The 11,801-nt window shown below is 40.8% G+C and overlaps 1 protein-coding gene across 1 annotated transcript; it reads right to left on the reverse strand.

The window, feature by feature from the left end:
• Positions 1-7,682: 7,682 nt before the first annotated feature.
• On the reverse strand, positions 7,683-11,594 carry LOC139464357 (uncharacterized protein 4-like). Its single transcript, XM_071245886.1, has 4 exons — positions 11,468-11,594; positions 11,022-11,096; positions 10,202-10,243; positions 7,683-7,969 (listed from the first exon to the last, which is right to left on the reverse strand). The coding sequence occupies exons 1-4, from the start codon at positions 11,592-11,594 to the stop codon at positions 7,683-7,685; spliced, it is 531 nt and encodes a 176-aa protein (XP_071101987.1).
• Positions 11,595-11,801: the final 207 nt, after the last annotated feature.

The following is an 11,801-nucleotide window of genomic DNA, read 5'->3' on the forward strand; positions in this document are numbered from 1 at the left end:
AATCCCTCAGAAATATTTTTTGATTTTACATATGTCTTGCATCTAAAAATATACCAAAGACACAGTTAAATGTGTTCAATCATACTGTATAATTCCGCACGTCCCGAAGTGCTTTAAATTGCATCTGAAATATATATAATATATGGGAAAAATGTGTGAACCATTACGCAACGAGTTGACAATTGTTTTAGGTATGGCCGTTTGCGCTAAGACGGAACCCGGTCGCAAAAATGGCCACGAGAGGAGCACGAGTCGCTATTCGGCTTGTCCCGGAATAACACGAGTTGGTCACGAATGCATTCTCAGTAAGAATAATTCCTCCACATTCGTTCCCTACGGGTAATATTGTTTTGCGCTTTGTACTTGTTTGTTTAAAATGTAATATAGGTTGATGGCAGTTAGACTGTGTACAAATCATGTATATCCTATGAGCATGAGTTTCACCATCTAAATGACATAAACAAATGAATGTGAATAGCATCTGTTTGTGTAGAACTCTTAGTTGCAAGTTCTGTGGAACGGGATCGGGTGATCAGGCTCGCTGGCTTGGTTGATGCATGTCATCGATCTAAATCAATCACTGGGTTGTCTGGTCCAGACTCGTTTATTTACAGACCGCCGTCATATAGCTGGAATATTGCTGAGTGCGGCGTAAAACAACGAACCAACCAACTAACTGTGGAGGGTATGACCTTTTTAAGTAATATTCCAAAAACTTTAAGGTGAAAGAATCGGCTCACACGTTTGTTGAGAATCGAACCCGGGCCAACAAGCGATAAATGAAAGCTGTGATCACCACTAAACAGTCCAAATAACAACTAAAGCAATGGATTCCTTTGACATCACTGCCACCGCAGAAGGCAAAGATCTGACATCAGCTGTTTTGACCCGTGAAGATTCCGGGGTCTTCAACCACCCATGCTTGCCGTAAAAGGCGACTAATGGGATCGGGTGGTCAGGCTCGCTGACTTGGTTGATGCATGTCATCGATCCAAATTGCGAGGATCGATGCTCATGGTGTCAATCACTGGATTGTCTGGACCAGATTATTTACAGAACGCCGTCATATGGCTGGGATATTGATGAGTGCGGCGTTAAACAACAAACAAAACAAAACAAAAACATCAGCTGTTATGGCCTTAGTGTTCTGGGATGCCGTAGGTATCATCATGGTGGACTATCGTCCAAAAGGCCAAAAAAAGCGAAGCATATTATGCTGCACTTGTGGGGCAAAAACGGGATGAAATTAAGACTAAGAATGTTGGGAAGTTGAGAAAGGGTATGCTCTTCCATCAGGACAATGTACCAGTGCACAAATCAGCCTTGGCCTCAGCTAAAATCCACGAGCGGGGCTTTGAATTCCTTCAGCAACCACAATATTCTTCTGATCTGGCCCCGTCAGACTTCCATCTCTTCCAAAAGGGGCACGGGTGGCCCAGTCGTCGAAGGCGCCGCGATTCGCTGTGCAGAGTTGCGGCTATTGGGCAAACCAGAAACCTATGATTGTAGGTTCGAATCTCGGTTTGCCCCGATTATGTTTCTAGGTTTGTCAGCACCATACCCGTGCTCGTGGGTTTCACCGAAGTGATAAATGTCTCAGACCTGCATCACTTCGGGCTTTCATCCCACATTAAGCTGACACGCCGTGATATAACTAGCTTAATGTTAAAAGCGGTGTTAAACCCAACTCACTCACCCATCTCTTCCAAACATAAAAGAAAGCTCCAGCCGGAACCAAGTTCGACTCGTGCAGTGACGTCTTAACAGCTGTGCAGAACGTTTTCAACAGCCAAGAGAAGGAATTCCACCACAATCTGATTAAAATCAGATCTTAGTTCTCGCTACCGCTAAACAGAGATCTGAGAACATCCCATTACGGGTCACGTCAGACCGACCTTGCGCGAACTTTGACCGACCAATGGAATGGCCAATCAGAAGGCAGCTTTCTCGTGCTTTAAGGCACTAATTTCAAATTGGCAACAACGCTTCGAAACTTATTTTGACAAATTCTCGATTACAAATTTGAAACCTGAATTGTATAGATTCAGTCGTTAAACCCGTAACTATCGTTCGGAATAAAGTTTTCGAGGTTGCATGATTAGAAATCACATTCTGACTATCACTTTCATCTGGTAAGCGACGCTCTGATTGGTCGGATGAAAGGTCGTTCTGACGTGACCCCTGATGGGATGTCTTCAGATCTTTGTTTAGCGAGAACTAAGGTCTGACTTTAATGAGATTGGAATTCCACGAAACTGGGATAAAATCCTCAAACATCGTTTGTAAACGTGTGTCAGCATTGAATGGGACTATGTTGATTATTCTTAGGTCAAGTCTTTCTATGTGAGACGCAGAACTTATCAATCAACCCTCGCACGTCATACATCGGTTGACCTGAGTGGTCAATAAGTACGAATGAACCCCATTGCTAATTAGATTCACTGATTGATTCAATCATGAATAACAACATTTTAATGAAAATACTTGACTACTTGTAGGTATTGTTAGTACCCTATAAAAACTGAGTTTGTCTGTTTGTTTATGACGGCGGTCGGTAAATTATCGAGTCTGGACCAAACAATCCAGTGACTGACATCATGAGCATCGATCCACTTGCCCCACTGGCCCCTTTGAAATTCAGAATAGGTTATTTTTAAAAGGTGTTCTTCGCATTATTAGCGTTTAATGGGATACAAGAGTGACCGTGTAGGGGGGGGGGGGGGGGGGGGGGGGGGAGGGGGGGAGGATGAACGCTTGTATTACTGCGGAATGTTGGGGAATCCCATGTTATTCCATATTACAATAGAGGGAATTCCCATTCTGCTCACCTTCATCGCCGAGAGTGAATTAAACAGCAAACATGCAGGCTCCCTCGCCTGTTTAATCCCTGGGGTACACAAATTTCATGTCTTCTGTTTCATTTCTGAATCACATGTTTTCAACTGTGTTTTCTCGTTCAGAGGAAACTAATATTTGAATCTCGCGGTTACTGACCATTTCATTTGAAATAGCCGCCTTCACCCTGACATATTTGTTCTGATTCGTTACAGTCTGAACGTTGCCTTAACTGACAGACACTGTGGACTTTATTTGATGCTTCTCTCCGTTGATTGGCTTCTGACTTAGTGGGCGTGTCAAGTATCGTGCATAAATTAAACAATCACCTGACGCCACGGTGTATATTCCTACACCTGGAACATTTATCAGTCTCGTAATTTTTGTATGCTTTGATTTATAAAATTGTTTTTGAATAAACTATCGTATATAACGTTTTTTGCTGTCGAATGAATCGAAAAACCAATGTAAAAATATTGTTTGCACATCGATTTTTCGATTCAAACCTTAATGATTCGAAGAAAAAACACTGTGAATCCTTAAATATTGATTTGCTATTATTACAGTTAGAGGATATTATTATGACGTCAACGTCATTAACGTTATATTAGATCCGACTGTGACGTAAGCCACATTCATATTTTCGGACATCAAACAATAAGCATCCGTCGTAAGATAGGAAATACATCACACGTGCACTCTTTCTTAAGTAATGTCAGTTGTAGTGCCTTTATTGTCAGAAGATCTAGACTGGCTTTGTCGTTAGATCATACGGGCACTCAATACGTGATGTCATAGTACCGGCATATCTCCGTTAATGCACGAGTGATTGAGCGGTTTTCAACGTAATTTGTTGTAATTCTGTAGGAAACATAGAAACCCTAACTGGACATGACATGACTTGATGTTAACCGAATTAAGATCGAGTTAATCAGTAGCCCACCAGCTACAGCAAACACTCAATTAGGTTTTAAACATACTGTGTCTTAATTAAGATTCGAGAGGGTACAATTCATTCGAAACCGAACCGTTAGCTTCGTTTCGAATTTGTACAATTCACAGATATCGGAAAAAACAGGTTATTCTCCACTCCAGCTTGAAAAAAGTGAGAGTTTTAACGCCAACCCCTTTGTAATAGCGAAAGTGTAAGTGATGTGGCTTTGATTGAGCGTAGTATTTCTAACAGGTTGAGTGGTCGAATTCAGGAATCGTTGGCGTTCAGATTTGTACACTTGCTTATATTTTCGCAAACCAACATAATACACTGCCTGGCAAAAGAAAGTATACACCCATATTTGATGGTGGCTTAGAGTATGATACAAGCAAGAAGGTGTGTCGAAGGGGATTATTGCTCTTATGTAGCGACATGCATGCTCATGTGTGTGGCTGCTTGTAGTAGTCCGGACTAATGCCGATTTTAAAGTGCTAGCCCCCTGAAATACCATGCCACAGTTTAACACGAATAACACAGTATACTGACTCCGAGCCGACCAGTTCTTGTTTTAGCCCCTTAATGCCGAGCGTCAGGCAGGGTAACAACAAGTACCATCTTTTAACGTCTTTCGAACCCCTGATCTTTCCCTCTCCGAAGAGACGTTCTGTCCACTAGACCGCGGTCTTAAACAAGAAATGGTTATTCGATGGTGATGTCTTTGATACGGATATCGTCGTTGTCTTTTGGACATTATTATTAGGTGTTTTGGCCTAGAAACGTATGGAAAACAGTCGTAAATATTTGGTCAAACCAACTTTGTATACTGTCTTTTGCCCGGCGGTTTACTTAACTTTGTTAAATTTCTTACAATAAAATCGTCTCGTTACCATGTAAACATTATTCTAAGAGACTGCCCTTGGTAAAATGAAGCTACCCTTGCAACGTGTAGTACTATCTTATCATATAATGGGTAGGTTTCTCGGCAGGATAAAGCCAACGGATAAAATCGATATCCTTTGGGGTCATATGTGGATAGAGATGCAAATATCAAAGGTCAAGTAGGGACTACTTTCACTGTTTATAAACAAACATGGCGTCGCCCTTGTCATTCGGCGATCGAGTCAGTATTAACCATCGGGAATCTGGATAAACTACAGAGATAATTGCTATCATTATTAAAAGAACAGTCTAATATACTGAAAATCACATTCTTCACCACTCGCCCCTTTCCGTCACCTGCAAGAAGACTCGTCCCCCTATCGATGAATGTTATGTGCGAAAATACGACAAACCAATCAGAATGCGCGTATGATTTCGAGTTCTTTGTCAAATAATCCCTCAGAAATAATTTTTGATTTTACATATGTCTTGCATCTAAAAATATACCCAAGACACAGTTAAATGTGTTTAATCATACTGTATAATTCCGCACGTCCCGATGTCCTTTAGATTGCATCAGAAATATATATAATATATGGGGAAATATATATGAACCACTACGCAACGAGTTGACAATTGTTTTAGGTATGCCCGTTTGCGCTAAGACGGAACCTAGTCGCAAAAATGGCCATGAGAGGGGCACGAGTCGCTATTCGGCTTGTCCCGGAATAACACGAGTTGGTCACGAATGCTGAAAATCAGTGTCTAACTGTGACGTAGCGAAGGCATTTTATAAGTTTTGGCAACTTTGGAGAAACAATTTTGCGAGGGCACCAGGCCTAGCCAAGCGGGATCAGTAGCCATATCTGTGCTTGTAGACCTGTGCGGCTTGAAACCTTCTCCACAAATTAAAATAATTGGATTTGGCCGAAATATGTTTAATTGTTACCTTGTTTCGCTTTGTTGCTGTGTGTACATCTGACAACACTGCTTAACGTTATGACAGGACAGACCGACTGTCAACAACGTCTGACTGTGGCCGTGACGCCTCATAGACTAGATTTAGAGTAGCTTCCATTTGACAAAGGGCAGTTACTCTAGCTGACAGACCGATGGATTGCCGCTAAAGGCAATAAAAAACAATTGTTGTTTTGCGTATATGTTGCTTCGCCACTGTATAAGAAACAGATTTCAGTTGGAACTATATTGGCTACTGTCACTGTCCGACTGGCACATCACTTACCCTGTGACGTAATAAATATTAATGCGCGCATTCCAGGAAAACTCGCAATGTTTCGGTAATGTTTAAGAGGGAGGGAAAGCGATTTTGAAGCACAGAATTAATGAATGACATTATATGATAATGAGGTTATCACGCTTGTGTGTTTTGGGGATGGTAAATATCCTGTATTAGGAATAAACACTATGTAGCTCGGCAAGGCTCGCTAAATACAATGTTTATTCCTAATGCAGGATATTTACCATCCCCAAACACACAAGCGTGATAACCTCTATATACACATCGCAATTATGACCCTATAATGTCATTCGGACAAAGATGCCCAATCATTGAGACATGGTAGATATTACGTCGTAGTGTGATGTCATAGTGAGTGAGTGGGTGAGTTAGGTTCAACGCCGCTTTTAAGAGTATTGCAGTCATATCGCGGCGTGTCAGCTTAATATGGGAGGAAAGCCCGAAGTGATGCAGGTATCAGACGTTTACCGCTTCGGTAAAACCCACGAGAACGGGTATGGTGCTGACAAACCTAGAAAAGTAATCGGGGCTAACCGGGATTCGAACCCACAATCATAGATTTCTGGCGTGTCCATGGGACGCGACTAGGCGCCTTAAAGGACTGGGCCACCCGTGCCCCCTATGATGTCATAGACGTACTGAATTTGCCACATTCATTTAGTCGTTGTTCGTCATGTTTCCTGTACAAATATATTGACCCGTTTGCTTACAAATGATAGGATCCACAACAAGGTATAGGTACCGCTTATCAGTAAAATTGATAATTGAAATTGATCACCGCGCCGTATTTTTTCAAATAAATAAATTCCTTCGCGAGGAAACGATCATAAAGAGAATCATTGTAGATGACGTAGGTGAAGGTGGTGAGGTGAAATTGGGGTTAACGTCGCGTCCAAGATTATTGCACTTAAATAGCGACGTGCATGCACGTGTGTGTGTGGCTGCTTGTACTAGTCCGGACTGATGCCGATTTACAGTGCTAGCACACTGAGATACCATGCCGCAGTTTAACATGAATACGCCACTGATAGTTTACTGACTCCGAGCCGACCAGCCCTTGTTTTAGCCCTTTAATGCCGAGCGCCAGACAGGGTAACAATAAGTACCATCTTTTAACGTCTTTTGGTATGACGCGGCCGGGGATCAAACCCCGGACCTTCCGCTCTCCGGGCGGACGCTCTACCACTAGACCACGGAGGCGGTGGGTAGATGACGTAGAATGCAGTCTTCTAAAATATCAAGGTAGATACACAACCGGGCATATAAATGTGTACACCCATGTTTGATGGTGGCTAGAAATATAACAATCAATTGTTTAATTCTGTGGCGATGCATTTAATGCGGGTATCATAGTTGCATATTGGAGCTTAAGTTTGCAGTTTTTCGGCGAGAGTTTCAGTTAGTAACGTTTTGATGACGTTTGTGCGTTTTGATCAAATTCATTTCTTCTTTGGCCCGGTAGTTCACCTGATTCGACCACTAAAACAAAACCATGCCATACAAGTATACATTAAGTGTTTTATTTATGTGATGAATATATGCCACTGTGATATGAACTACATAAAATACAAAGTCGGTGTTGGCAGATACGTTTATCGACACACATTTTGGGAAGAGTACAGGATTCTCCAACGAACACACCGTTTCCGAAAAAAGGCTTCAAACTATCAAAATCAAAACATTGGTCGATACGCCTCTACAACCGACATTGGATCATTTGGTATATCCAATGGTGATGATGACAGAGAAGACAGATGGCGGTGGGGGAGGCAGCGTTTACATCATTGACAGTATCGCTGGGAAGTAGACTGACCTCGAAGCCGCACCTTGTGCCCCTCTCATACGATTTACAAACATCATATCAACGGGGTTTAGATCCGCATTCTTTGCTATTATCATTTGTTGGACCGGCGAAACCTGCACGGTCGGGTCCATCAGCATGTCCATTGCGGCCAGGTCAAAGTATTTGTCTCCCATCATCATCAGGTAAGGATTATTGAATAAGCTTTTCGGGGCCGGCCTCACCAGTCCAGCTACTCCCTTGGAGGATACCCTGGGGGCTACTGAAGAGAGATTCCATTGTAACATTTGCATGAAGGAAAGGTTTGAAAGGTATTCACAACAACTGATACGCAAAATAATGTTGTTGAATGTTCACATTTTAATTGAGAATGTATTATGATATTATAACACTGAAGTTGTTTTGGTGAATCTACATGTGAAATGCATATTACACGAATCTTTACACAAATATCTAAATGCGTGGACGTCTTTAAGTGTATATTGACATCTATCTCTAAACATGTCTAAGCGAGTAAATCTCGCTATAAATCTCGACACGTCTTAACTTATCTCTATGCACGTTTCCAGAAATCTCTACACGTATCCTCTACATCTAATTCTAAAGGTACCTCAGAACATACTTCTACACGTATAATTATCTCTATTTATCATCGGAACGCATCTCTACACGTGTCCTCTACATCTAATTTTAAAGGTACCTCAGAACATACATCTACACGTATAATTATCTCTATTTATCATCGGAACGCATCTCTACACGTGTCCTCTACATCTAATTCTAAAGGTACCTCAGAACATACTTGTACACGTATAATTATCTCTATTTATCCTCGGAACGCATCTCTACACGTGTCCCCTACATCTAATGCTAAAGGAACCTCAGAACATACTTGTACACGTATAATTATCTCTATTTATCCTCGGAACGTATCTCGAAACGCATCTCTACACATATCATCTTTACGTGTCTCAACAGTATCTTTACTATTCCTTAACGCGCATAATCTACACGTATTGTCTATATGTATGCCTTCAAGATGCTCTATAACAAAATTTACAAGAATTCCTACACGTCTCTCAATACGTAACACGACTTATTAACATGCATCTCTACAATTAGCCCGCCTTGTTCCAGACTATTTCTGATCCTGTCAACAAAATCGTCTTCATATTAACATATCATGTATATTAAAATATGTCATGTCACGTCACGTCACGTCACGTCACGCCACGTCACGTCACGTCACGTCAAGTCATGTCATGTCATGTCATGTCATGTCATACCTAGGTTCGACAGCCGTACTTTCGAAGACTTTCTCCAATATTCGTACTAGAAGCGATTTACTTATCCAAATATCTATCAGTCCCCGCTGTGTTCCACGGCCACAAAATCAAAATTCTGTGGTAATTATTTTGCAAATTCTGCAATCACGTTTTGATTCTGGGCACAATTCTGCCAACGTTTAAGTTTTATTTTCGTGAATTTCCTAGTTTTGCGCCTCTTTTGCCTGGGAACCAGGTGGTCATTTGTCCACATTTGACCAAAAATGATGATTTAGCATTCTCTTTCCAAACGTGTGCTTTTCTAAGATTGTTGTAAATTTCATGAAGCCCCTGTTGCACGAAAGTAGTTTTTCATTGATTCTATGTCCAAACACTCATATGTGGCTTATAACTAGACTGTTTCGTGTCTATGACTACTTCTATGTCCAATCAATTTATTAACACACATCGTGTGACAAGGCGATAGGACCGCATAGTTCCAAATCATTTGGTTATCATTTATAAACTGTAGAATGTGAACAATGGGAGTGAATTTTATGATCTGTCAACTGATATACTGAATAAAATGCTGTCTGAAGTATGTGATCTCTTATATGGGTGAAAACTTTGGTCCAGAAAAATTAAAATACGCCAGTTGAGTTTACTAATAGAGATAGAACAGTATGGATCTGAAAACAATGTCTTAACTTCTTTGGTACTCTTACATAAAAATAACATAAATCTGTAAATGAGAAGATGGATAAGTACTTTTGCTTAAAATAAAATATAAAATAATTGGTATTTGTTTGTTTTATGTGAAATAGATGATTGTTTTTAGGTTGATAGTATACAGAACTTCAATTTTTAAAATATCATTTACCCAAACCTTTTAAAAGTGGACATATGACATTATAGTTCTTAGGCGACGAGTGCGACAGGCATTTTTAAGATAAACTTATCCACTACAAAAATAGCATATAGAAGTGACTCTGGCGTGACAGTTATGCACTTTCGGTAAGCAACAGTACAAAAGTCAACTTCACTTCAAAGCGGAACAAATATCCCTTTACATGTTCAAAACCAACTTCGACTCACATGTTAAAATTCTACAGTATGTTTTTCAAGACATCTACATTTCTGCACCATTTCCGTATTTCTACCAAATATTCCGCGGAATCGCGGATTACACCTGGGACTAACCTATACTTTATTTAACATATAAAGCTCACCTGCAGGGGGTCCTGGCAAAAAAGCCGGTCTTAAGGGCACGCCTATAGAAAAACAGGAAATGTATTCAGTTAAGTTACTTAAATAGTATGTTATTCATATATAAAAATAAGATAAATCTAAGCATCGGTCCAAAAAGTAGAAACTTTGCCTTACGTTCTTAGAACCTAGGTGGTTAACAGGATATCGTTATTCCCCTTCTTTAAAATACCCCACGATTTCCTGCGGGGGACACCAGGAATGGGCTACACACATTGCAGCTATTCGGGGAATTGTACCCAGGAAATAAACCTCTAGGCTACACCACCGCCCCACCACAGCACACCCCTAATGATTGCAACTCGTTCACATGTAGAACTCCTTTTAATTGCTGTCTAAGCTCAGCTAGAAGACGCTCATACATCATTGAAGGTAGTAACAGTGAGTGAGTATGGTTTTACGCCGCTGTTAGCAATATTCCAGCAATGGGGACACCAAAAATGGGCTTCACCAGAAATGGGCTTCACATATTGTACCCATGTCGGGAATCGAACCCGGGTCTTCGGCGCCACGAGCGAACGCTTTTACTAAAAGGCTACCCGACCGCCCCGAAGGTAGTAACAGCATTTATCATATCATTTATCCTTCAACATAATGATGCTATAGGCAAACACATATTTCGGCAGAAGGAAAACCCAGAGAACGCAGACAGTAGACCTTCACTTCGTTGGTTTACCTTCCAGCAGGATTCTGGCCCTGAAGAACCAAGGATCATAATCAAACGAATCTAGGGTTCGAACCCGGGATGGAAAAGGTGACCAGAACAATGATGGAAGTACTCACTCTGCGCAGATGCAACATAAGCTGTTGTGCAAAGGACTGCCAAGAAAATGAGGCTATTCATTGTGATGTTTCGTCCTGAAAGTTATGAAAATCATTATATACATCAGCATTTTTCTTCTACATTACATTTACATGGCATATAATTGTTTAAACGCCGTCAGTATGCTACACTCATTATCAAAACCGGTATCAACTCCCCAGGTATATATTTATAAATATACATAGGTGAAGATATACTCCCCATGGAGCTGAGAATGAAATTCGAGCACACTGATCAGGGCAATAATAACATAGGGCCATGAGCATTCACTTGGTTAGTAGAATCTGACGCATTATAAAAGGACTTAATTTCCAGATAGATTTGATACTTTAAGATATTAAATGTGTTTATCGTATATTCACCTTAATACAACATGAAAACATCCAAGTAAACAAATGTGATTTACCTGTAAGGTATATGAGCCTCAATATTCCCCTGCCTGCCTGTTCTGGAGCAAACGTTGCACTGACACTAGTTAATAAATGACATAAATCTAATGAATGTGTCTGAGGCCTTGCTGGTGAGTCAAACATTAACCCATAAAAAAGTTTCATGGTAAGGCACACCCTTGTTATAATTGCTGCATGTCTTCCCAATTGCGCACAGTCCAGCGTCAAAGGGCAGCATTGTAAGCTGAGGTGTCAGACTTTTTGACATTGTACTCGTGGCATTTGACAGTTTATAGCAATATGTATGTCATAGTAGGGAACTAACATTAGCTTCAGTGATTCGGAGTTACA

Source organism: Haliotis cracherodii, unplaced genomic scaffold, assembly GCF_022045235.1.
Source record: "Haliotis cracherodii isolate W230 unplaced genomic scaffold, xgHalCrac1.p SCAF_17, whole genome shotgun sequence".
NCBI lineage: Eukaryota > Metazoa > Mollusca > Gastropoda > Lepetellida > Haliotidae > Haliotis > Haliotis cracherodii.